At 40.9% G+C, this 27,906-nt stretch overlaps 2 protein-coding genes across 6 annotated transcripts in view; both read left to right on the top strand.

Annotated features, from left to right (window-relative positions):
• hipk2 (homeodomain interacting protein kinase 2) overlaps positions 1–8,552 on the top strand; it is a 120,156-nt gene extending 111,604 nt beyond the window's left edge. For all 3 annotated transcript variants that reach the window (XM_074677315.1, XM_074677314.1, XM_074677313.1), the window contains exons 13-15: positions 905–1,149; positions 1,240–1,397; positions 2,521–8,552. In XM_074677315.1, coding sequence (XP_074533416.1) covers positions 905–1,149; positions 1,240–1,397; positions 2,521–2,985 — 868 coding nt within the window. In that variant the 3' untranslated portion in view covers positions 2,986–8,552. The remainder of the gene's footprint in view (positions 1–904; positions 1,150–1,239; positions 1,398–2,520) is intronic.
• A 5,137-nt stretch (positions 8,553–13,689) lies between these two features.
• Positions 13,690–27,906, top strand: part of LOC141796398 (UPF0606 protein KIAA1549-like) — a 76,070-nt gene continuing 61,853 nt past the window's right edge. For all 3 annotated transcript variants that reach the window (XM_074677484.1, XM_074677485.1, XM_074677483.1), the window contains exons 1-2: positions 13,690–13,862; positions 14,756–15,079. In XM_074677484.1, the coding sequence (XP_074533585.1) occupies positions 14,944–15,079 (136 nt within the window). In that variant the 5' untranslated portion in view covers positions 13,690–13,862; positions 14,756–14,943. The remainder of the gene's footprint in view (positions 13,863–14,755; positions 15,080–27,906) is intronic.

Here is a 27,906-nt window from a genome sequence, read left to right as displayed (position 1 = left end):
TAATACAAGAAAGTAAAAAACTTCTTCTTATTTGCTTGTGGTCATTTAGAGCAAAAGAGGTGTAATTTTTGTCCTGTTATATCTTGAAATGAGATATTTTTCTTATCATTTTTTTTTTCTAAAATAGGAAAAACTTGTTTACATGGCAGTTTTTGCTGTATAAGTTCAAAGATAAATATGTCCAGACATTGTGTTGGATCAGCGGAGTTGAAGAAGTGTTTTGTTTTTATATACCAGAAGAGCGATCACAAAGAAGGAAAAAAAGTCTGTTCTGTTTAACATCCATTAAAGTGAATGTAAAGATTGTAATAGCAACATTAGAGCTGCACAACGTATTAAAAGACACTTACGTCTGCCTCTAAATCATTGCACAGAAAAATGCAGGATCTCATAATCTTTGTTTAAAAACATTTTACTACTGTCCATCCCAAGGATCAGGACTCAGGACTGAACTTGGTAAACAAGTTTGCTGTTCACTTTAACTTGACCAACCTAAGAAAGGACTTGAAGCTTTGTGAACTGAGCTCATTGGACACTTTTAAATAGATACTGAATGATTTGGTGGCAGATGCTTCTGTCAGCAGATGTTTTGTGTAATGTTCGATGCTTTGAACCCTGGAGGTGGCTGCGAGATATACTTGATGTTTTGAGCAAGTTATTTGTATTTCTGCTGTGCTACTGCCTGTCTTGGCCAGGACACTCTCAGAAAAGAGATTTTTTCACCTGAACGAGTCTTTTCATGATTAAATAAAGGTTAATAAAATTAGATCATATGTTCTGGGTCCACAGCTGCAACATGATGACATAGATTCTGACTCCAACAGTAACAGCTGGTTTTATCTAACAGGAAAACTTTTGAATGTGTTGACTCATAATTACTGTTCTGTGACCCCATTCTCTCCAGAACATCTTCGAAGCAGCGGAAGAATGTCATTAGCTGCGTGACGGTCCACGATTCACCCGACTCTGACTGTTCCAGCAACAACAGCCCCTACACTGTGGAGTCCAGACCCCCCAACAACAACAGCTACGACACAAAGACCACCATCCTGGACAACTACAACAACGGGAACCCACGCACCATCATCATTCCCCCTCTCAAAACCCAAAACACTGAGGCCCCCAGCGAGTGTGAGCGGCTAATGCCAGGTAAAGGACCCACAGCACACGCTGTGGAAGGCAGTGATGTTTTCAACATGCCTCTTCTGACGTAACCAAAGTGTCTCCTCTTCTTTACAGATGCAATGAACCATCTGAATTCAGCTTACAAGTTCAAGTCCTCCAACGGAGTGCTGTCTGGCAATAACCACATAGCAGGAGGCGTGGCTGGAGGCGGGTCCTACCGACAGCGCTCAGGGCCACACCCCCTCCAGCAGCAGCCTCTTAATCTCAGCCAGGTTGGTCCCAACATTTAAACATTGATGTGAGAATCTGTGTGAGTAGACTCACTTATTCATTCTGTCAGAAGGTGAAGTTAATGGGAGAAAGAGTAAGGTGACTTTGCTTAATGCAGTCAGTGCTGCAGTCAGACCCCTGAAAACCAGGACTCGGGTCAGACTGAAGTCTTAGTTCTGTCCTTCCAGCGTGTCCCTAGGTTCAACCACAGATCAATGTCCTGCTTGATTCCAATCAACTTGTTTCCTCAAACTCTGACAGAAATCTGGGTGTGATGATTGATGACCAGCTGACCTTTAAGGTTCATGTGGCCTCGATTGCTCGATCTTGTTGATTTGCCCTCTATAACATCGGGAGGATCAGACCCTACCTGACACAACAGGCCACGCAGCTTCTGGTACAGGCCCTTGTGATTTCACACATCGACTGCTGCAGCTCTCTCCTAGCAGGCCTCCATTTAAACCTTAGGATTTCCCAGAATGCAGCAGCATGTTTGGTCTTTAACCAGCCCAAAACAACACGTCACCAGTTGCAGCTCCAATCAAATTCAAAGCTCTTCTTCTGACTTACAAAACATTAACAAGAACAGCTCCTGCCTACCTGAGGTCCCTCATCCAGGTCTACACTCCTTCTGGTCCACTATATTCTGCTTGTGAAAGACGCCTAGTGCTCCCATCCCAGCGTGGCTCCAAATCACTAGCCAGACTCTTCTCCTCTGTTGTTCCCAAATGGTGGAATAAAATACCTAACTATATGTTCCACAGAGTTCCTTTCTACTCTAAGAGATTTCTGAAGAGTCATCTGTTCAGGGAACACTTAGACCCTTAATCTGAGCCTTCTCCTCTTTGTCCTCAGGGGTAGAATGAGTCAGAAGGTCTCAGACCCAGCTCTTAGTGATTTTTTAGCACTAATAACTGAATGATGTTGAAAGTTAAATATTGTTGCAGAAAATAAATGTGGTTAGCCAAAAACAAATTCTTGCACTGAACGGCAGAACCTGCAGCCAAATTACTCGTAGCACTTTGTCGTACTAACTAAGGTTTTTCCTTTCCTTTCCTTTCCTTTCCTTTCCTTTCCTTTCCTTTCCTTTCCTTTCCTTTCCTTTCCTTTCTCCTCCTCTCTCAGGCCCAGCAGCACATGGTAGCTGAGCGAAATGGAGGTCACCGACGCCAGCAGGCCTACATCACCCCCACCATCGCCGCTCAGGCCCCCTACTCCTTCCATCACAACAGCCCCTCCCACACAGGCAACGGCCACCCGCACCTGACGGCCGCACATCTGCCCAGCCAGCCCCACCTCTACACCTACACGGCCCCCGCTGCACTAGGCTCCACCGGCACCGTGGCCCACCTGGTGGCGTCGCAGGGTTCAGCGCGGCACGCCGTCCAGCACGGGAGCTACCCGCCCAGCATCGTCCATCAGGTCCCCGTCAGCATGGGCCACCGTGTGCTGCCCTCCCCCACCCTGCACCACAGCCAGTACCAGGCCCAGTTCGCCCACCAGGCCTACATTAGCGCCTCGCCCGCCTCCACTGTCTACACTGGATACCCGCTGAGCCCCACCAAGGTCAACCAGTACCCTTACCTCTAGAGAAGACTGACACTGGAGAGCCTGACCCAGCTCTGCTGCTTCCCCCCAACCCACCTAAGTCCCATCTGCCCTGAAACCTCCTCTCCTCGACCTCAGACTTACACAGAGACAGAGGAACATGCAATCCTCATGAAACTGTCACGTATAACTTGAAGATGAAACGACAGAGAGAAAAAGAGTAAAAAGAATCAAGCTCCTCCTGAAGGGAAAGATGGGGTTGGATTTCAGAGGGGTACTGTTCAGTTCTTCTTCCTTTTCTTTCCCTGAAAGGGCCAGTTCTGCGTTTGTTTGTTTTCCTTTGCTTTACTTTATGAGGAATTGATGTCTCATTGGTTTTCCAGGGAAGTTTGAAACAGGCCTTTTGGGACATTGGAGGATTTCTGTTTTCTTTTCTTTTCGTTTCCCCCTCTTAAAGTGGAGAAGACATGACTGCTGAACAGGGGTTACTGACTGGAAGTTCAGATTCCCAAGAGATTTGGGAGAAGGTGAAATACGGAAACCTGCTGCTCTTCAAAGAAAAAATATTGATGGCCTTGAACTGTCTTAATATTTCCAAATCATTCGTGGTGTGGGGAGAAAAGAGGGGAAAAACTCCTCCCACTCCACCTTCTCCAGCCGAGGAGGCTCCTGGAAATACAACCAACAGAAGACAACAAACTTTTTAGTGTATTTATAGATATTTTTCCTTTCTGTTTCACCTTTACGAGGATACTTCAGTTTTAGCTAGGTGTCTTAGCTGGGCCCCGTTCTTAGAATGTAGCAGTCTGCACCTGTTCGTTTAAGAGGAATTTCTTTCCCCTTATACCAATAGATCTTTTGTTCCTCTTTTTCAATGTGATTGCACAAAGTGGTTATAATAACATAGGCATGTACAACGTGATTGTCTGTGTGTGCTACTGTCAGCCATGCGTGTGTAGTCCACCTCCTCAAAACCCTCTCCGGTCTTTAGGTTTTGACATTTTTCCCTCGTAGTGCCTTACAGATATAACGACACAGTTTACTCGGCTTGGATCCTGAAAGCCGCAAGAGACTCTAGCTGAACTTATAGACACATGTTTCCCTGGTTTGACATCCCCGTCGGGGCAGTTGTAGCTCTCTTCCAGGTGTAGGCTCAGCCCTTGCTGTTTCTTGCCCATAACGACAGCAGACAAAAGCTGATGAAGAGCGACGTCAGAGTCGATTTCATGCTGAGTTTTTTATTATGTGTGCATGAGATAACTTGCCTGGGGTACTTACCAAAGTCACAGATAAATTCTTGTTACATTTGCTCTGGATATTAATGTAAATATGAAATGTACAGTAGAGCTGTAGCTGTAAACCTTGATCACCCAAAATGTGGCTTTAGTTTGGAATATATTTGTTTTTTTATATATAAATCCCATTGGGGGAATCATGCACCGTGATCACAGAGCAGAGATTTAGCTTCATGTAAAGGGAATGAGTTACAGTACAAGGTCTGAGACACAGTAGAGGTCGTTTTTTTTAAGGCTATGAGCTAGTCCGAGAGAAGGGCCTGACAGAAAGTGATTGCTGCCACGAGGGTGAAGCTGTGAGGCTGGAGATAGCCGGGCTGCAGCGACAAGGAGACAGAGTTCGGAGGGTTGTCCGAGAGAGATACTGTGTAGGCACGAGAGAGGGGCTGGTTGAAAGCGTAGGGTCAGTTTAGGTAGAGACTGAGGAGGGCAGCGGGGGGAACGCTCTACCTTAAATGGGACTAAAATGGTAGCAAGTTGGCACTGAGCAGGTTGATAGTAACACTGAGCCCGGGCGGTCGGTACTCTACCTGAACGCACACTCGATGAATCCTTCTGTAGTTGTCATTTCTTGCAAAGATAATAATTTTGTTGAGGTTTGGGTAGCAGCTGCAGGAGCAGAACAGAAGGGAAACACTGTAGCGTACACCTGGAAGGGCACGATTAGTTGTCACTGTCCATTTGTCTTCGAACCAGGTACACCACAGACATTGCCACGCCAGCTGAACGGGATACCTGAACACTTAGAGAACCAATAGGGCTGTCGCTTTGAGTGTTTGCTGCTTGATTTAACAAACACTTTTTTTCTTCTTGTAGCCAATTGTTCAAACATTCTCCGTCATTCGTCCCCTCGATTTCGAGCACATGACGTCTGCTGATGTTTTAGTGAAGCCTCCCCCTCCTCCATCCTTCATGGTTTGCCATAGTAGTTGCATTTGAAGTGATTTTTCTTCCTCTTTTGTTTTCGTTAACTTAACATGATCTTTTTGACATGGCTGTAGTACATGTTGTGTTTCTTTTTAGAGATTGTTGCAATAATTCTTGTGGGTGTTTTATCAGAGTGTGTGTGTGTGTGCGTGTGTGTGTTTATTATATGTCAGGCTCATTTCTACTTCGTAACCTGGAGGATGATGTACAGATATTTAGTATTCCTCGGAGATGGGTGCACCTGTGTAAAGTGTTGCGAGACACTGCTGATGATAGTGAGTTTGATGATAATCCAATGAGGCTGGTGTAGATGGGTGGAGTTTGACGTCCCTTAGAGAGGTCTGTCATCCTGGTACTTGTTTCCCCAAACTCTCCACTCCCTGTCAGGTCCAGCATGCGAGCCTCAGGTGCGGACAGTCAAAGATGTGATTACAAAGTACGTCGCTGGTTACATCATTCTTCTCTGTTCTGTTTTTGTGTTTTGATTTTATTGTATCTACTTCTTTTCCTCCAGGGCTTCAGAGTGGAAGCACACAGGCATAAGGGAGATGATTTTTCCATTTGATATCTTTTAGGTCCTCTGTTATGAGACAGACTACTGAAACATTCCACTGTTTGAGGGAATTTGGTGTTACCCACGCTACACTGCTGTCCTGTCCCGCTCTGGGACAGCACCCACATCACTCTCGGACTTTTCTTGCTCCTCCCCACCAAAGAATTCAGCAGATTGATCCTGTACAGCACACAGCAGAACAAGCAATCCTCCACAAAGCAGGCAGGCAATAACTTCTGGAGTCATCCTTAAATGCTTTACAAGTGCTTTTGAGGACATTGCATTTTAACCCCAGAGCAAGTGCGTGTGTGCGTATGACGTAAAAGTACACAGGGAGGATGAACATACCTAAAGCGATCAGCGCAGGTGTTTTATTTGGACTGAATCTGGACAGAGCTGCAGTCTGTTTTAAAGCTTTTCTCTTTCACTGTCACGGCTCCTCATTCTCAGCCCCAGTCGACATTGAATGATCAATAATTATCTAACCTCTCTCCAAATTATTAAGCCAGTTCTTTGTTATTACGTTGTTGTATTGTAGCTTTATTGGTGTTGTATGAAAATGAATTTGTAAAAAGAGAAAAACCCTTTTGTTTTTACATTAGCGTGCCATTGAATAGAATGATCTGTAAAAACTATTAATCAAAAATGTACCAACTATACCTTTAAAATATGGTCACCTGCACAAAATGAATGTAATATGTGACCTGTGACATCTGAAATGGCTTTAGATATTTCTCAGTGGGTGACCGTTTGATTTCTACACCGTCTGTGGCCATGCATGATGCAATAATTACACCCGATCTCCAGCAGAGTCCCAGAGAAGAGACTTCACGTCAAGTTTCCTCCATCCCCACGAGAAGGGATGTCAAATCATCACTGTTTTCTCAAATCGAACCAGTTCAGAGAAGCCCTGTTTGTGCAACATTGTGGAAAATGACTTGATGTGTATGATACCTTTGTGCATACTCTGTTTAACATAACCAATGTTTTGTGTTTTATAAGAAAGGGGAATCAGAAATGTGAGCATAAGCGTAGATCGAGTGACCTTACAATTACCAAAATGTGCTTACGTAGAGTGTGAAAATGTTTCGTGTTGTCGAGGTTAGCATAGCCTTCCCAGCTGGCGACTTAACTGTTAGAGTACTGCCTTCCAAATAACCATCATACCTCCAAAGTCAAAGGTGACATTAGAATTAGAGAGGGGAGTCAATAAGGCAGTATCTCAGTCTGAATGAAGCCTGGCATTCTGTGATGAAACACACCCAAACTTCCAGCGTTGCTCACGGTGTTTGTGCAGAAGCTTCTGGAAACACTGGGAAACATTCCTGAGAGCATGGTGAGGCACTGTGATGCTTTATTCTTCTTCAAAATTTCACTTCAACCTCCACAAGGAGTCCACCATTCTGCACACTTGCACCTATTGAATCCTTACGTAAAGTCCCAAAGTGCACTGGGGTCAGGAACAGGTGTTAGGTGGATCACTCTCTGTCACCGGGAAATTCATAATCCTGCTACACAAGCATTCTTAAAGCCCTTCTGAATGAGAGTGTGTTTTTTTTCTTTAATTTAACCTTGTTTGAGGAGGTTTGCTCCTTTTGCTGGCTACTCCTTGGGGGAATTCAGGGTGAGGAGGTCAAGGTTTGATGCCTTCATTTACAGTGAACACACGGTGTGAATTTTAAAACCAAAACTGATTTAAAAACTTAATTTACCCTTGATGAAAGCGAGGCGTAGAAAGGGAAACTTTTCCGCAGCCTTGAATCCCTCATTTGTAATTTAAGATCTTTGATCCTGCTCTACAAAGCTAAAATGAAGCTTTTCCAATCACGCTCTCAGAGAGATTTCAGGCCGAGGGTAATTGATTCTTTTGGTTTCAATAAATGTGACCTGGAGGTGGTAGACCAAAGCTGCATTCAGAAACAGATTTGACCGTTTGAACTCGAGAAACGATCATCTGGAGCTCGAGGTCAGGTCAAAGCTGCGATCCCTTTCGGTACATTTCTTTTTAAAAGCCTTGCAGTAAATTTCTGCAGGTCAAAGTCTTAAACAGCTTCTTGCACGGATCTTTTCATGCAAGTTTATCATTTTCTGAAAACCTAAGAGCGCATCAAGCCCTGACCCCCTGTTGTGTCCATTGCTGTATGGTTTCTCAGTGGTGTAAAATCTCATTCTTTGTGGATTAAGCTAATGTGTGCTGCAGTATTTCCTAGTATACTCCTCTGTTCATCGTCTTTTTCTTATTTACTTTGGCTTATCGGGGTGTGATGTCTCATTATTTCAATCTGTTGATGTAGCGTTCAATGTATCCCCTGTTCCTTAGCTTAATATTATTGAGTATGTTATGAGAATGGATATTTTACTGGCTTTATAGAATGTTTAAATAAATATAATATTGACAATAAGAAGAAGGATTAATTAAACCTCCTAACAAGTTGAGTACTTGCTACTAAGCGCTTGTGTTACCATTATGATGTTGTGTGCTTCTCTTAATCATTTTCGTTGTAGAAAAATGGAGTGAATTTATATTAGGCTTCAAAAAACTAATGATAGCATTGTAAATTTTACGGGAGGATTTTAACAGACAAGCAGCTTGGTCAAATAGAAGACTAGAGTTATTATTTGAACTGTCCTCTTTACTAACTGTAGGGTGAGAAGGGGCTCGCGTTGTGGTGAACTATGTTATAGCTTGTTATTCACTGTTACTTTTGATCATTTTTTCGGTCTCCGAGGTGAATCGAGTTATTAATGAGAATTTGTATGCTCACATATGCATATTGTATATGTGTAGAAATGTAATCACACTTTGTCTTGGATTTACATTAAACTGTTAAGTCACGGCAGCAGTCTCCTGTCCTCCACTGTGTTTATTGTTTGTGTGTGTATGTTTGAGATTCAGAGTCAGTGCCTGAGCGAACTGTCTCTTTATGTACTAAAACGTGTGAAAGAATTTCTTATTGAACTCAAATACACGCAGGAACATCTCAACAAATAAGAATACCATGAAAAAGTTAAGTTTTTTGGTAATTTGGTTTAAAGGGTAAACTATTTTTTTTCCAAGTTTTAAATTGTTAAATCTTAAGACATAAAAATAAATGATCAGCAGGCTTTTCTGCAAAATAAGAGAAGTTTAAGAATTTAAAAAAATTAAAAAAAAAAAGCGGGAGAAAACTACAACAAGATGCCAACAGATCCTGTCTGTACAACAAATTCATTAATTTATTCATTTTCTATACCGCTTATCCTGTACAGGGTTTCAGTGGATGGAGCCTATCCCAGCTGTCATTGGGCGAGAGGCAGGGTACACCCTGGACTGGTCGCCAGCCAATCACAGGGCTGACACAGAGACAGGCAACCATTCGGGCACACACTCACACCTACGGACAATTTAGAGTGTCAGTTAACCTGATGAACACGTTTTTGGAATGTGGGAGGAAGACGGAGGACCTGGGGAGAACATGCAAACTCCACGCAGAAAGGCCCACAGGCCAAGCTGGGAATCGAACCAGTGACCTTTCTTGCAGTGAGGCTGCAGCGCTAACCATTGCGCCACTTTGCATCCCCGTAGAACAAATTATTCTACACAAACATAGATGTATATATACATATACATAAGATCACATCACCCCCCATGGCTCAATTGTTGAAAGAAGCGCGCTGTATTGCCCTCGTGGTTGGCAAAACATTAAACTGCCCTTTTCACTGTAAAAAAAATCTGGAAAAAAAAACAGCAAAAGCACGGGCAGCAAAGTTTCCAGAGATATACTGTAACATTACGGTCAGGCACAGCAAAAACATGGGACTACATAAAATAACTGTAAAAATACAGGACTAGATTTTACAGTCAAAATAGATTAAAACACAGTATTTCATAGTTTATAAATGTCCTTTACGCTGTAAAATAATATATGAAATAAGCCAAAAGACAGATTTCTTTAGGTTAATCTCTGTATATAAATTATTTATTCTAGAAAACAGTCAATAATCATCATGAGAGGAAAGTGTTTTTGAGAGAAGGGCAGTGTGTTCTGTTAGGAGGTTTTTTGTTTTTCTCTCATTAAAAAACATGCATTCCTGTATTTTTACAGTTTTTTTAAAAGTAGTATTATGTTACAGTGTTTGACTGTAATTTTGACTGTAGTCTTTAATTTTTACAGTTAATTTGTAGTTTTGCAATTTTACAGTGTTTAAATGTAATTTTTTGGTATCTGTCTGGAAACTTTGCTGCCAATGCTTTGACTGTTTTTTGTTTGTTTGTTTGTTTTTTACACTTTGTTCTTTTTTTTAAACAGTAAATTGCAACCATAAGTGAAGAGGGTACAGGGTCCAGCTCTACGCTATTATTGGCATAATACCTAAAAAACATCCAGGATGTTATTTTACAGATAATTTTTGTAATTCTACAGTTTTGTATAATGTTTTTGAATAACAGAAAAAAAATACTTTAAAAATTAAGGATTAATAACCATAACAAAATTTTGACTGTGTGAAATAACTGAAAATATCTTTAAATCTACTAGCATTTTGTTGTTTAGAAAACAGGAACAATCTGTTAAAAATTACAGATCATTTCCTGTAAAATTACAGTTTTAACAGTGTCGGGTGGAAAAAAAATGCACAAACTGTCCCAGTGGCTGGTTAAAATATGATAGACAGCAAAAATGCACAATAAATGTCCCTCTTCTTCTCTTTCCCCCTTCAAAATTGCTGTGCACACCACTGTTTTGACCCAGATATTCTCTACCAGGTTCAGGTCAGGAGAGTTCACACAAAGGAGCACAGCTTTATCATAAAAACATTTGGTTGTTGTTTGTGCGCTGTGGACAGGAGCCCAGTCCTGCTGGAAAATGAAATCAGCCTCTCCATAAAACTTAACGGCAGGCACAAAGTTCTCCAAAGTTTCCTGGTAAATGTCTGTGTTGACTCTGGACTTGAGCAAACACAGTGGACCAACACCAGCAGATGATATGACCCCCCAAACCATCGCTGACTGTGGAGACATTACTCTGGACTTCAAGCAGCTTGGACCCTGAGCCTCTCCACACTTTCCCCAAACTCTGGGTCCTTGATTCACAAACATAATGAAAACTAGTTTTCATCTGAAAAGTGAACCACTGAGCAATAGTCCAGTCCTGTTTCTCTATGGCCCAGGTAAGATGTTCATACTGTCTAAATAAATCCCCAGACTCAAAATATAATATTTGTGACAATTCAGAGAAGAAAAAAAGTCGGGGTAGGAGAAGGAGTAGGAGTTAACGTTCTTAACCAAACAGTCCAGGTGCTCATACACATAAAGTCATCTGCAGAGGCAAACAAATCCCAAAAGGATTAATCCAAATAATCCTAATCTGAAATCTAAAGTAAGTGGCACAAAACAGGCAAACAAACACAAGAAACAAAAAACAACAAAGGAATAAAAAAAAAATGACAACAAAGGAATAATAATAATTTAAAAAAAAACTAAAGAAAAAGAAAGAAAGAAAGAAAGAAAGAAAGAAAGAAAGAAAGAAAGAAAGAAAGAAAGAAGCTCATAAACATTAATTGACAAAGATAATCTGGCGGTTGGTAAAAGCACAGCTGGCTACTGACAAAGGAGGAACAGGTGTGTGCGGGGAAAAAAGGTGAGAAACGGAAAAATGAAGGGAAGTAACCCTGGCCATAACAAGAACATCTGGATTATTTAAAAAAGTACAAAAAGTAATCTAAAAACACGTTTTTTTATCTTTTTTTTTTTTTTTTTTTAAATTTCTTTTAACTTTTATCATAAAGATTAAAGATTTTTTTTTTTTTGAAACATTTTAGTTTATAAGTAATGACTCTGGAGTAAATTACACTTTTATTGTCTTAATTAATTGATGGAAACAGATGTCGAGGATTATCTTATTTGTTGGAACACACCTTCACACACTTTGAGCTCTTCCAAAATGTCAGCACAGTCCCCTGCCTCTGAAAATAGAGTCAAAGCTGAGCAAACCCCACAGGTGTTTTCACTTATTGTGTCTGTTTGTGAGCGTATTCTGGGAAGTTCATTACGTCACCAAACCTCAAATGTTAGAATATTTAAGGTGTCGCTTTTCCCACAATAAAGCAAACCTTTGGAAAATAAGCATGCTCTGTACATGACCACACAGTCCTTAAAGAGACACACTCAGGTACATGAAGTGAAAACACATGTTTTAGTGCTCTGTGGTTGTTCACAGACTTCAGTGCACCACTCTCCATGATCAAATCTGATTCATTTCAGCCTGATTTCTGAAGCATTTTTTGTTATCTGTGAGCTCTAGTTCATTAAACTCTCCATACAATGTTTTAAATGGACCAAAGAGCAGCCCGATGTATGACTTTAAGTGCAGTTGTGGACAAAAAAAGGTTACTTTGTTCGATTCACTTTATCAAAACACAATACATAGTTCTCAGAGACACATACACCCACCAATGCTACATCACAAGATCTGATTTATAGAGGAACACAAAAAAAACTTAAAAAAAAAAAATAAACTACAAGATTAAAGTTACCATCTGAAGCTGTGACACAGTTTGTCAGTTTAGGGGAAAATCTGCTCAGAAAGTTTTGCCATTTCTAAATTACAATCCCAAAGCAGTCCATTGTTTAAAATGAGCTGAAAATATAAAATACATATATGTAAATATGAATATAAAATACATCTCAGTTTAAAAAAATAGAAAAAATAATGATTTATTTATTTATATATATTTTTTTGTCAAAGCTGGTTTTTGATGGGTCAGTTTTTACAGAGTTGAAAATAATTCATACACAAACTGGTTGGTATTACTAGTTGTGTAAGATGAAGCTTATTAGATGTGAACACAAGTATGCTACATCAGGGGTTTCCAGACTTTTCAGCTCCAAAACGGTGCAGCCAGAGACCAGTGATACTATGCTGTGGGAAAGCACATAAGTCAATCCAAAATTAGATGAAAACTGATTGAATAACTGAAAAAATTGACAACATATGGCCCCATTTTTTATGTTAACAATACTGAATGGATTATGAAATAAGCATTTTGTGACCCCACATCAGTGGGTCATGACACCCCATACTTAAAAGGAACCACAGTGTTAGATTGTTTACACCAAGAGTTTGTGCTTCACAGTAATTTAGTTTTGATTAAGCTTAGAAGTGATACAATTGGTCATTAAATCAGTCATCTATAATATATGAAGGTATTTTTCTAAATATAAGGAGGCATGACACTGAAGAAATTTTACTCTGCGCTTTAAAGTGAGATAAATGATAGTGGTAAGCCGACAAAATGCAAATCATCATTGGACCCATTACATGTGTAGAAGGGCTTGATGGGTGTTGACAGCTAAACTAAAGCGCTCATTTTGCCACACGATGGCGCTGTGCACCGAAATGTTGACGCATGAAAACAGGCTGACGTTATTAGCTTTCTTTTTTCTGCCTCTAAAGCTTGATGAACATTTTTTTTTTAATATTTACAGCTTACACTAGGGAGCCCTATCCCTAAATCTGCTCCATGTGGGGCAAACATCTCTCTGTAGACATCATTTGGCACAGAAACGAAGCGTGCATGCTCGGCGTGTTGTCTTGGGTGCTGCATGTAATGCGTTTATATAGGCTGTTAAATGTAAATGGATTTGCAAATAAGATGAGTTTACAGTGGTAATTACAGGACACGCAAGACGGTGTCAGTCTGATATCTCTTCACAGGATTTCTTCAAGGGTTACAGGTACATGAACTCTTTCGGGCTAATAAAGGTCTGACGGTGAAATGACCATCCATGGCCGTACTTTAAGTGCATCATCGTATGAGGCAACGTTGCCGTGGAAGCCGCAGACGCCAGCCGAGGCAGAACAACCTAGTATTTAAACCCCGCTCGGACAGAAACGAGCTGCAGCCAATGAGAGCGCGCATTGGTAAATTAGAAACTAATCAGATCAGCCGGGGGGCGGGACTAACCCAATCCTCAGGACGGGAGAAGGTAACTGTTACCAAAAGAGTGTCAGATGAATGCCAGCGACCAGCTCGTGCACGATACGCCTACACTGAAATAACTTCAAGCAGGTGGAGGTTTCATGGAGGCTTTGCCCAACATTTAATTCCACTGAAGGATATTTTCAGACAAAGAGACTGACAGAGTTGGAGCTCCTTGTTTTGGGGTAAGTCTGAATGCGCAGCTATGAGCAGGCTGACAGGAATGGCTGAGGCAAAGGGGGAAAATATCGTGTGTGTGTGTGTAGCTTTGTGTCACGGTTCTCAATTAATAAGCCAGCCTAGTTTGGGAATGGTGTTGCGGCATTAAAATGAGGCATGTTACCCGCTTTGTGTCGCTGTATGGAGAGCCACATGACCGCTAAACTTGCAAGTAACGGGACGGGATGTAGGACAAGAGCCTGCACTGTGTCATGATGAGACAGAAAGAGGGAGAGAGGCTGGAAGGCAGACACACATGGAGTCTGTGTGTGCTGTCTGTGTGTGTGGAGTATGTTTTCCAATGACGAATCAATAAGCCTTTATTGTGTTTATGTGACTAACACGATGAATGTTGGCTGGTAATATCCTGTTTTTCCACGTGCGTAAACGTGAGGTTTCTTTTACCAGACAAACTGTGTGTGTGTGTTGAAAGATGCCTCTTATGACTTATGAGTCTTAAGGTTTTCATTGGAGAGACTCACTTTCATGTATGCCTTAAAAACCCCAAAACAAAGGTGTTAAACATCAAATTTAAACATACAATGGACTGAATTGTTCACAAATGTTCCCATTAACACTTTTTTTCATTAATAAAAAGCCACAAAATGAAATGTAAGATTGACCTTTGTCTTCTAGTGAATACATATGCAGCAGTTTCTTTCCATAAAAAACATTTGATATTATATTTGCATAAAATGTGTTTCAGTCATAACAGGTGTCTCAGTTAGCATTTTCTCATGCTCTATATTCCAGCCCAAGCTAGCTGAAAAGTGTGTAGTCGTTATTAATGGAGCTGTGCCAAAGCAGTGAAAGTAAACATGGCTTCTTTGTTTTGACACTGTTGCTCTTTTGTTTTCAGCACTCTTCCTTCATTCTTGGAGCCCGTGTTATGGATGAAGAACGCCTAGACTGAAGGAGATAACAGCCCTGACATTATCAACACGTTCGTCTCTCTCTTCTTGGAATGAATCTTATAACTGGGTGAAATGCCGTGACCTCACCCTCCCCTCCTCCTCCTCCTCCTCCTCCACCTCCTCCCTCCACACCATGCCGGGTTTCGTCTCCTCTCTGGGTTTGACGGCGATGCTTGAGGCTCTCATGCGTTCACACAGTCGGCGTGCGTTGTTGTTTTTGGGGATGATGGTGTTGGTATCAGTGATAACAGCTGACTCACCTGTTGCAGGTAAGGGAACACCTTTCGCTGACTCAGACGTAATCCACTTACTTTTACCTTGTGTTACGTCACTGAAGACTATCAGTTGACTTTGTAGACGAGTGCTTATGAGCCATAGGAACAGAGTACATTCATAGTTTCACTTATCAGGGTTTAGTTGCAAAATAAAAACTCTTATGGAGATAACATAGCAAGAAATAAACCCATACATGCCTGCTTTTTTAAAATAAGAGTTAGACACTCCACAAGTCAGTGATTAAAACCATATTATAAACCATTTTAGCATACAGTCTTCATTAAAAAGGTGGTAATTCATTCAAGAGAAGCCTAGATTTTGGGGGACACAAGAGCAGACAGAGTCAACACATTTGAAAAACAAATAAAAAACATAAATAAAAGATTAAAAGTAGCTGGAAATCAAACAGAGGTAAGCTGAAAGGTTGAGAATATTAAAAGCTATTTATGGAGAAGTATGTGCTGTTATTTGACCAAATTATTGATTTTTTTCCACCACTTTTAGAGAAAACATAAGACAGTTATCTTGTATTGTAATCAGAATTCATACTGTTTGTTTCTTCTGTTTATGCAGTAAGAAAAGAAAAGTTAGAAAACATTCCTCAAAACTTTTACTTTTTCATTCTCAGAGTAGATTTGCTGATTTGAGGTTCTCTCTTTCAGCAGCGCTTGGCACAGTAACCTACATTATAATCTAGGAGAGGCTCGGCTAGCACAGCCATAGTCTTGTTTGTTGGCGAGGAGCAGCTGCACCGGAGCAGTCGGGGTTATTGTGTTCCTTACTCGAGGCAAACTTAACCAGCAAACTGGCCAAACCTTCAGGCCTGAGCTGTTTACTCTTCTTCTTCTACTTCAAGTTCTTCCTCCTCATTATTCAGTGAGGATAGAGATAATTTTAGCTTTGTTGGGAACAGGAGAGGCTTTGACTTGAGTTTGCTGATATGCTATAAATGTACATGACAAGGTAACACATAAACACCAGGTTAACAAATACACTTAAAACACAGGATATACATCCTAAGACATCCTCATTGTTGACAACATCTGACATGCTTCAAGAACGCCCATACCCTTCTGTACTAGTATGGCCTTAACCTCTTAATGTGACATTAAACAAGACATCAACATTTCATTCTACTCATGAACCAAATGTGTGTGAGTTATTCCACAAATACAAACAAATATCCAAATATATGTAAATACATCTAAAAACTAGGTATGTTTGATACCACTTTTTTTCACACGATACCAGTACGAGTACTCCCCCTTAAAAGATAACTTCGGTTCATACAGCTTTTACATTGTTTATAGAATAAAGCAGAACAAAATACTCACCCAGAAGGCTTTCCTGATCCAAACAGTGCTTCAGGAGATATTTAGATACAAAATCGTGCAGCGGACGTCCGTAAAATGGGATCCATCGGGGCATAGACAGCGCTGCTCCTAAAACTGCATTGATCGTCCAAAAACTTGTGTTTTTCACTAATATTCCATCATGGTCCGCTCCAGGTTAGTCCTCTGCTGCAATCTGTCACTCCAGACAGCGTTGTGTGGCTGTACTGACCTCTGAACTCACGAAGACCTTGTTTAAGTTTGTCCCTCAAAGAAAGGAGGAAGTGGAGTCAGCTCTCCAGAGAGTACTGCGCATGCGCGGAGGGGCAAACGTAGTAATTTTTTATTTTTTTTATCATGAACTGAAGTGCAGAATAAAACAGTTAAACTGTTAACTTCCCTGCACTTAAATAGTTATTTGGTCTATTTAGTCTGATTTGGGTAATTTAATTACATGAAAAATTTCCATCCAATTGATTCAAGTTTCTCTGACCTAAATCAGACAATGAAATTTACGTAATTCAATCAAATGAATCTGAGATTAATGGACTAAAGAGAATTCATGTAAAAGCAGCGAATAGAATTTACTAAATAACTAAAGTTTATGTAATGCTGTAAAATCAGGTTTACGTAAAACTACTCATAGGGTTTATGTTAAATTTTTATGAAAGTTTATGTAAAACTAAGTAAAGTTAATTTTGTACTGTTAATAAATGCTATTTCAAAAGTGATGATGTACATGTTACAAATACTAACGCTACATCTATTTGGTCACAGATATTATACAACAGAAAAGCACACATTTTCAATAAAAACCCAGTTCATTGGGTTTAAAAACCATTTGGAGAAAACAACAAAAGTTCAGTGTTAACAATCTTAATCTGTTAATAATATAGTAAGACATGTGAACTTAGAGTGTCAGGCAACCCAATGAACGTAATGTTTTTTTAACAAGACCCTAGAGTTTCAGAACTTAGGGCCTGTCCTTATTCTCAATCTTACCCCTCCCCCTTCATCTATCCCTATCCCTAACTAAGGATGCATGAAATTACACATACAAGAGAAATTACATCTGTTGTAAGTGTGGGAAGGTCTTTCTACAAGCCTCCCACCTCAGTGTGCACATTCAGACCCACATCGGAGAGTGGCCACATCTCTGCCCAGTTTGTGGTAAAAGGTACTCCAGATCGTTTCGTCTGAAAGTCCACCTGCGAGTTCACACTGGAGAGACCATTTAAGTGTCACAGATGTGACAAGTGCTTCTGTTACTCTCTGTTTCAAGAACCAAGGGGAAGGGGTAAAAAAGCATCTCATGTTGTCTGAACAGGACCTGACGCATATTTGCCGTGATGTCAAACTTCTGCAATGTAGCCCCAACAACCAACGAGAAGGACTACTAGATACAAGATGTTTTTGAGTATTGGCAGCCTTCATGAATACCGATACCTTGAGATAAGGCGGGTATCAGCCGGATACGGATACCTGGTTTCGATACTGACCCATTCCTTGTAAAATAATATGGAAGATTTAATTGTGCATACATGAATGTGAACACGTATCTGTAAATGCAAACACCAAATAAAAACTGATGCTAGTCATGGCTTAAAAGTCAGGATGTATCCTGGCAGCCAATCCCTGTGAGCCTGAGTCTGAACACTGAAACCAGTTGTCTGGCCTGAGATCTTTCCCCTGTTGTATGCAAAAGATAACTTTTTGTTGTTTCCTAAAAAGGAAGGTTCTGTTTTTTATTTTTTTCTAGAAAGTGTTGTTATAAGGCGGTTAAATCTGTTCAACAGATTTGGAGAAAAATGAAAGCAAGCACATGTCCTGTGACGTCACTGCTCCTCATTTCTGTATTTTCATGGGAATATTTAATTTGCCCAAGGACTTTGTCAAAGCAGGGACACTGTGTTTGTGTGATATTGTAGTTAAATGGTGGTTTTCATGATCAGTGAGCTAAAAGCAGCTCTATGAGGAGCTGTTGTCATGACTGGAAACCCCTGCATCACATGAGAATTAATTTAACAGCCATGTTTGGACAGATTTCACACAGCGTCATGCTGCCCAGAATAAGTCCGTCTGAACTGAGACATGAGGGAGAGCCTTGTTGTTTATTTGTGTTTCATATTTTATTCTTTTAATCTGCAAAAAAACTGAAACCACTCTACATTCATTGGAGTTTTTGAAGTCTTAAAACAGTTGAGGCTCAGTGTTAATGTGGGTCATCCCATTGTTTTCAGGTTGAAAGCTCATACAGTCTACACGTTGTGACACTGAACTCCAGGTTGCTGTCAAAGGCAAAGTGTGTGTGAATGGATGAGTATGAAAGTGCTGTGGGCAGACTTAAAAGTGTTGATTATACTGTTGTAGTCATTGAGGCAACATTAGGTCATGAATCTTTGAACATTTGGTTCATTTATTGCCCAAAAACCTTTTTGTGACTGGCCAAGAGGATTTGTCAGAAGAGTTAGTCAGTTCACTTTACTCCTTTGAGGGTTGATGACTGTTTCCACGCTCTGTCTCCACAGTGAAATCACCAGTCAAACAGCTCTCCTCCAACTGAAAAGCACACTTTATAGTTTCTAGGTCAAATAGAGCACAGCGACTAACGTATAATTGTTCCTCCAGACCCGACATCATACAGTCATTTTCCTCTTTTCTACTTTCCAGCTGCTCTTCATCTTTCTGCTCCATTTCTGCAAAAGATATATCTCTACACTAACACCCAGGCTCCAAAAGCAAAGGTTTTTACAAATAGAAACAAAGTGATCATGAGCTTCTCGACAGAACTCATACAGTGCCCTTTCAGTTCAGCTCCAGCAGCCTCTCGTTCTGCACTGCAGTGGCTGGCAAGTTCAGAACAGCCAGCTTCAGGCCAGCACAAAGTCCTGGCTAATTACCAGAGCGCTGTGTTGCCATGTGAAATGTGATCCGTGCACGATGACAATATGGCCATTCATTATTCATTAGAGCTGGGAGCCAGTTGCAGATCAATGAGCAGGACCTATCAAAAGCCAAACAGTGGGAACTTTTGCTCTCGCCAGGCCGGCAGCTCCAACACAAAGATGGACTCAAGAGCAGCCGGGCCTGGTTTTTTTTGGAGACGATGAGAGCTGCTCTGCTGGTCAAGGAGGGGTCACTGCCAGCAGACAGACACATTTTTGAACTGAGTCACTGTCCGTTAGACAGGTAACAGCACGCTCAGTTCACACACTGGGTTTAGATACGTTTTTAAAAGGGTGTCAGAGCCCACTTTATGGTGAAGCTTTAGAGAAAAGATCACCTCATAAAACAGTTTTTAATGTTATTTAACCTCTTCTACAGCCTGGTGTTTTCATTTCTTCTTTCTGCTAATAAACTGTCTTTATTTTAGAGAACACGAAAGAAGCTTTCACTACATCATTAAGTTTCAGGTTAAAAAAGCAGCAAAAAGAAAGATCAGCAGTGAAAATGTAAGTTGTATTAGACCCCCCTGAAGATTTGTAAGGAGTAAACACTGGATGGGAGATTTTGATAGGTAGCCATCTTACACCAATTAAAACTAAGAAAAAAAGCAGAATGTGTTTGCAAATGACCTTTTTCAGGACATCCACATGATGCCTATCCTCTGTTTTATGCTGCTAGCAACTGCGTCGTAATGAAGTCACCGTGTTTTACAGACGTAAGACCTGTGCTAGCCAATCAGAAAGAGCCCCCGTCATTCAGCTGTGATGTTTGAGAAAACAAAAACTCCTTTCACTGGTGTCCACACAAAACCATGAAACTGGAGATTTCCAAATCTTCACTTTGGCCAGAGTTTTAAGAAGACATTGTTTGTGTGGATGACAGGCATCAAGGTGTAGAAATATTAGGGGTGTAAATCACCAGTTTCATGACGATACTATACAATATCGATTCTTTGGACAATGATATGATATTTGCCGATATCACAAAGTCTGTCACGATACGATACGATACGATACGATACGATACGATACGATACGATACGATACGATACGATACGATACGATACGATACGATACGATTCAGGGGCCTTCGATCGATTTAAGACGATGTTATGTCCTCACTGAACACTATCAGCAACATTTCACCTGAGGCAAGAAAGACATACAAAACAATTTTGATAGTTTTATTACTGAAATGTAGAACAATGTGCTGACCTTTGGGTGTGAGTTTGTAGAGGATTATAGCCATCTGTATGATCCAATTATGTTTTAAAATTAAAACTGGTTAAATTCAGGTAAGGTGCTTTTTGCCCCCACAATTACCTTATGGGTCTTACTGTTAAACTGTAATGTTTGATTGTTATATCAAGTAATGATGCAACACTATAATTAAAAATTACTGATTACATAAACTTTATTATTGACCTCCAACATTTGACCATTTTCTATCAAACCAAAAATGTGAAGTTTTGATTTTAATTAAACCCAAACATTTCTATTGTTCAAAATTAGAACTATCAACTTAACTTAACTTAACATTGACAGTTTTTTTTTACTGTGATGCCTGATAACCACAGTTTGTATGTCAGTGTGATCAGACTTTGTTTCACTGTGTAATAGTCGATGTGAAGGAAGAATGACACTAAGCTCTTGCCGTTTTACTTTTTAACTAAATGAAATTTCATGAATCAGTGGCTACAAAATCAAATTATGAGATTACTCACTGCAGTCGTTTGATGATGCACTCCTGTCGTCTGTGCAGCATGCATCCTCTGCAGTCAGGTCGACCGTATCCTACCCGGATACAGGAGAGCTATTTTATGATTGGCCGATATGTCTGGCTCCCTTTTAGCTCTGTGATGCTAACAGCGTCTTGCTACAGCAAAAAATATGTTCGCCTACAGTGGCGTGACTCGGTGGGGGCTAAACAGTACATTTTACAGCAGGAGAAATATCAGGCGTGGCGTGTCAGAGAGTGAAAAGGTTCAAATGTGTGTCTCATACGCTGAGTGCGTGAGGCTCGAGAGGAAACTTCAGAACGACATGCGGTTAGCCGGAAACAGACATGCATGTCCGGGATTTCAAAATAAAGGCGTACATTAAAGACCACGATGTTGATTGATGTTTCGACTTTCCATCGATGTGATTGGATCATTGCTTAACCAATCGATGTATTGATGTATATCGATGGATCATTACACCACTAGTATCGGCCCAAATAGGTATTGGCAGGTCAGGCTTTTTAAAGATTGGTGATCAGGGATCGGCCAGAAAATTGTGATCATGCACCCCTAGTACCAAACCGTACTGATCCAAACCGGACTAAGAAAACATAAAAAGACCCACACATGACAAGAACCAAACAAAAACAAACAGGAAACACTGAAAAACACCAAAGAAGAGTCTTAAAAAAATAAACCAGACTGCTTGGTGAAAACTTTATAGTCCTGCTAAGTGCTGTACTGACCTGGCAGCCAGTGTTGGTGGACAGATGAGAAAGCACGCAGTCAACACACAGAGTGGAGACAGAATGGACATGGATCTGGTGTGAGTCCATCATAAGAGATGAAATGATGTCCAACAAGGGAAAAAGGCAAATCAGCGCTCTGTATTGATAAAAATGAAAGGTTTCAGTATTCTTTGAGCCTTCCCTCAATACTGATTGAAGCTGTCACAGGACTTGGTGTTACATCTCTAGTGTCTGTCACTGTGTGTCATGTCAGAGTTGTTCTCTGAAGACGGCTGCTGTCTCATATGCCTAATCTCTTCCAGTTGTGTGCTATTACCTGCATTAAACTGGTAGCTTGTGATGTGAGTACCTTGGTGGGGGCCTGTGTGTGTACATCTGTTAGTGATTTTGTGTACCCTGCAGAGGCAATTTTCCACTGCAGTCTCAGCATCCTGCAAGTGTCCAAGTGCCTGGATACTGTGGGACAACAAGCCACTTCAGACAAAACTGGAGGACTCACAAGTGTTTGATTTGCTCTCAGGAGAGGGTAGATAGTTACGATATAACTGTGATTCCATGTCGACTTAATGATTAAGGAATTTTTAATCACATTAAAAATACACAGCATCTAAGAGATGATCTGAGGTAACATTTCTTGAGCTTCCTCTTTCATGGCAGATACACTTTGAGAGTTTGTGCTGTGAGTGAGTCACTAAAAGCAAGCGAACCTTGTTAACATTTCTCTGTCTGTGTCCCTGCTCTGAAACTAAGCACTTGGATCTGTCTCAGACTGTGATCTGAGCAGAAACAGTCCTCTTGGCAGGAGGTTTTTGTATCCAGGCCTGCAGTGAGCTCTTGTTTATAACAAATAGATCACCCTGAGCGTCTGAATGTGCTTATTGTTTTGTTTTTAACGCCTCGTCAGTGTTGGGAGCTCGAAATGTGAAACACAAAGTTCATGATGAGACAGAAGGCAGCACTGAGGTCATATTGTGCCAAGCCTGAATCACTATGTGCTCTGATGAGCTGCAGCTGATTATTTATATATTTATCAGAGCAGATGGTGCTGCTCAGCCCGGCCTGGTTCAGACTACTCCGGGCTAAACCGTTTGTTTTGGACCTCTAACATCATAGCAACTACTTAGAATCATGGTGGTCAGTACTCAGCCCAGATATTTATCTTTTTTACTCTCATATTGTCTTTCAAGTGCATTCGAAAGCAGTGTCTTTCCAGGAGAGCTTGACCTCACGCAGCGGTGTTTGCTCTCCCAGGACTCAGAGCCTGAGAGCGTCCTGTGCAGGGAGGAGGACTGAGACTGAGGAGAGGAGGGTGCTGAGTGACACAGTCCTCTGGGCCTCTCTGGTTACAAGTCTCTGCCTTCCTGTCTTTCGAAGAAAATCAGGACTGCGAAAAAAAAGAAAAAGGGGTCCAGCAGAACTGCAGAACTTTGTGTGTGTCTGAGTGTGTGTGTGTGTGTGTGTGTGGAGGGGAGCCAGGCTTTTCTTGCACAGTGACACATTGGCATTGCACCATCATAATCCCCTCTTTGAAATTGGTCATACCATCGTGAATTTTTGGGAGACTGCTGTGAGGTTTTATGTGTGAACCAAAGTCCGTCTGTGTGTGATACTGAAGCCCAACAAATCCTTTAAGACTCCAAAGAAAAGTACCTTAAACTCAGGTTTCTTCTTTTTAACCCTCTTCTTTTTTCCTCACTTGAACCCCCTCGGCGGCACCCCCCTCATCCTGTTCCTAATCTATTCTCACCCCTCGGTCCCTTATCTTAAAAACTTTTCCCTCAGGAAAACAAAACAACAGTCCTATAAATATATGATGAAGTGCAGGCGTGACCTCACTCAGGGTCATTCTCAAGCTACACTGAAAAAAAAGAGAAAACAGTTGGACCAACTTAAATTATTGCTTCAATGGGTCACACCTGAATAGATTAAGTTCTTTGAAATGAAGTTAACAAGTTCAATCAACACATTTGGTTCGGTCAAATGAACTTAAGATTTGATTGTTCTCAAATCAACATTTTGCATCGATCCATCTTAAGGTTTTAAGTTGTTTCAACTCAATAATTCTCAAAACCTCAAAGTAAAATCTGATGAGGTGTTTTTATTCTTTATTGCACTGTAAAAATGTGCTTAACATTAAAGAATCTAGGAAAACAATTGCACTGAAAAGGTTAGTAAATATGACTAATAATCTTAAGTTGAGTTTACTTTATGTTTACCTGTTAAGTTTATTTTACAGCCTATTGTACTGACTCATTTTAAACCGTGAGTGAGGAAGGAATGCAGTTGATTTTAGATCCCACTGTACATTAAGATGTTAACCTGCCAAGGGCACAGGCTTTCTGTGCTCCACATGGCATGGACCTGCTGTCTGTGCCCTGTAGCATGGACTGTGTACCTTTGAGCATGTTTAATGTTTTATTTGTGAATAAATGAGATGTATTGATGGGCTAAAATTATGATTTGAAATGACAAACAGGGTTTTGTTTTCAGTTATATTTAAATTACCATTACTGAGAGAGTATTTTAATTGGAGCCCTCACTGTCGTGGAGCACAGGCAGCCAGGACAAGCAGCCTATGCCGTGGAGCACAGACAGACAGAGCCAGCCAGCCAGCACAGTGGACTACAGACAGCCAGCTAGTCCATGCCATGGAGCACAGACACACTGGCCCCGCGTGGTATCTTAATGTGCATCAGGGTCTCATATCCACAGTGTTCCTTCCTCACTCATGGTTTTTCCTTTTGGGTTTTGTGGATTACTGAGTTGAAACAACTAAAAACTTTAAGTTGGATTAATGCCAAAATGTTAATTTGAGAAGAATTGAAAAAATTAGTTTATTTGACTTTTTAAGTTGTGTTAAATGAACTTGTTAATTTCATTTCAAATAACTCAATTCATTTGAAACTTATGCTTCAAATGAAGCATAAGTTGGTCCAACTACTTCTTTATTTTAGTTGTAGCAACACAGAGTTTCAAGTTGATATGATCCACAAAAATACATTGGAAACCTTAACTTAAAATACTGAGTTGGATTAATTAAAAAAATTACATCACTACACTTTGAAGATTCCTTTTTTTACAGTGTAATGCAGGCTCTTGATTTGAGTCGTGGAAGATGTTGGCAGGCCGGCTCAAAAACTTGAAAGATTAGGATTCTATTTTCAACATTTTCTTTATGGATTTAATCTGTTTTCAGCCTTCTACTGTTTGATGTTGGCTGAATTAAGAGCAAGTGGTTGCAACAGAGAGCAACTGGTGTGTGTTGAAAACAAATGCGCTCCTTATGAAGCCAGACAGTTTATTTATGACGGCGCGTTGAGGGGGGCAGGCCCAGCTTTGGCAGAAAACTAATTGAACTGCATTGATAAAAACAATGGAATCTCTCTCGTCTTAAAAGCTTCCTCGATAAACCATACGTCAACACGGCTGTATCTTGATTGTCTGACTGCACTTAGCATACGCAGCTCCTGCCAGCTGAATACAGCCAGTCACGCAAGGGGCTCAGCTGAAAACAGAACCATGTGTGGGCTTGTAGTTAGCTAGCATTAATACCAAAAGACCCTTTTCTTCTCTCCCCCTCTTTTTTCCCCCAAATTACACAACCATTAAATCCCCTTTTCTTTTTTTCAGTAAGGAGTCTGGCAAACAGAGGAAATGATATCATTAGAGGGCTCTGTAATTGGTATCTCAGGTTTCTGGACTCACACGTGAACATATGTGTTACTGTGCACACACACATGTAGTCAGAGCTGCTTTGCTTTGTAACCCGTTTGTTTAATGCGAAAAAAGTCTGATTATTAAATGTAGGTTGGTTCCTATGAAAAGTACACACTCTGAGCGTTTCACTTCAAACCTCTTTGTGAGTTCACGTGTTTGTCGTTTGAACTAAGAGAGCTGGCTTTTAGCTTGAAAGCATTGTGTCGTCTTGCTCTTAAAAACAAGTTTCATCCTTACACTTGGCAGCCACTTGTGTTAAAGCAGATATGAGCAGCAGAAACACTTTTCCCGTCTCTTTTGTTGTCTGAAAAAGCAGCTGGCAGCATCATTGTTTTGTCTGTTAACTCTCACATGCCCTTGTACCCGACCGCTGAGTCAGTGTAGAGCAGCATCGACTTTCTTTGTGAGCGCAGAGTTTGTGTGTGAGTAAAAGAGAGCAGCAGGAGGGATTTGCTAAGATTTTCTAAGATTGAATTCGAGACATGAGTAAAGTGCTGTCTGGAGGCTGGGATCAGGAGTCATGAGAGGACAGAAAGTCCTGAACCACAGTTTAACCCACCTGAGAGATAAACATGTGTTTGTGTTTAGCGTGGCAGACTTTCTTAATCCTTCATCATTTGTCTGAAGTAGAAATACTTTGCACTGTCCTTTTTCACTTCTCATAATGGCTTTACTCGTAATCTGCCTGTATATTTTTTTTTTGCATCTAACTACGGTCAACTCAATATAAAGTTTTGGCTGGTTTTATCTCTGCCTGTTGACACTGTGGTTAAAAGCCTGTTCCTGTTTTTTGCTTCAAATTAGTTATGTCAATGTATCTGTTCGTAGTTATGTAAAGCTAATGTTTGAAACGTGAAAATAACCAAGCTTCATAAACTCAGTTCATAGTGGGCGGACTATCTGTTTAGTGTTCCCCTCAGCCCGGTGCTCTGAGACGTGTCTTTAATGTGTAACGTTAGTGAATCCTGGTTCTGTCCTGCCAGTCATCTACCAATCAGAGCTAACGTAACCTCACTCTTCATTTTATTGATAGACTCTCAAGTTTGAACAGACCACTGCAGAATAACTGCTGACTGTGGGTTGGAATGAAAGTTAACACAAACAGATTGACCCATGCTTACCTTAAACCGTTCTTTATCATTTTGACTAGGGATGCACCGATCCGATCCTGGTATCAGGTATCAGCCTTTAAAGCTGGATCTGGTATCGTTGGGAAAGGATGTGCCTGACCTTGAAACTAAGGCTAAACTGTTTATGATTTTGGTGACCGGCGCACTTTGCAAGTTTCCTGCAGTGCCAGGAGAGGCGCAGTCAAGGCGCAGTCAAGGCGCAGAGGAGCGCAGAGCTGCGCATCCACGCCTCCCTCCGCGCAAATGGCAGAGAGGGAGGAGAAAAGCCGTGAGTGGGTTTAACACAGCTGAGCGCTGTTTTCACCAATCAAATGAGCGCCTCTCCTCGCCTTTAAATGCGGCTTATCCATTCAGAATACTTTTGATCCACCTGCACTCCTGGTTTGTCATCACCAAATAGCAGAACCTTTGGTGATATACTGTATACTCTCCCAGTGTCTCCACCTCATCCTCCTTATAATAATGTACTCCATCTTTTTTTAGATCACGTTAAAAACAAAGACTAAAACAGAGAAATATGGGAAATCACGGGTAAATCCTGAGTGACATACATTTATTTTGTCTCTTTTTTCTTTGTCTTTTCTCTCCCTCTTTTCTTTGAATTAAATGAAATGAGAGAAACCAGATTTATACTCAGTATCAGATGTTAAGGCTGTTTATTGTTTAATTGTAAGTTGTGCATCAAACTTCCAGCTGCCGTCAGGTTAACTTTCCATTATGACAAACGGCTTTAATCTGACATCAGATGTGACGGGACAGTTAATATAGATATAAATGTATATGCTGGTTCAGACAGTTATATTAAATAGTGATTGCTGTGATTGTTTATTTTATTAAAATGTGCCTGACTCTCTGGAAACCTGCCTCTGAGGCTTTGTTGACGTGAGCGCACATGTGGGCCTGGTGACCAGGTTGGAGCTGGCGAGCTAATAGCGCACTTTCTGCACTGTTTTTGGCATAAAATTGTCTCTCCGCCAACATGAATCTGCTGACACCTTCCCCTGGCGCGCCGTCACACCCACCTCTGCGCAGACGGTCTACCAAATTGTCAAATTGGCAGCGCATGGCGCGAAATTAACACTGTGAAGGGTGCGCCAGGCTTGCGTCACAAAATTAGAGCCCTATGAGTGTAATCACAGATACCAATCACAGATACCTCTGGCAGAGAAACATAAATAAATTTGTAAAATAAACAGTGATGGATCATTTTGATCTAAGACACCACGG

Source organism: Halichoeres trimaculatus, unplaced genomic scaffold (genome assembly GCF_033239565.1).
Source record: "Halichoeres trimaculatus isolate MK-OKI-2021-1 unplaced genomic scaffold, fHalTri1.1 fHalTri1_scaffold_10, whole genome shotgun sequence".
Classification (NCBI taxonomy): Eukaryota; Metazoa; Chordata; class Actinopteri; order Labriformes; family Labridae; genus Halichoeres; species Halichoeres trimaculatus.
The sequence above is the reverse complement of the archived record's forward strand: the minus strand, read 5'-3'. Positions and strand labels throughout refer to the sequence as shown.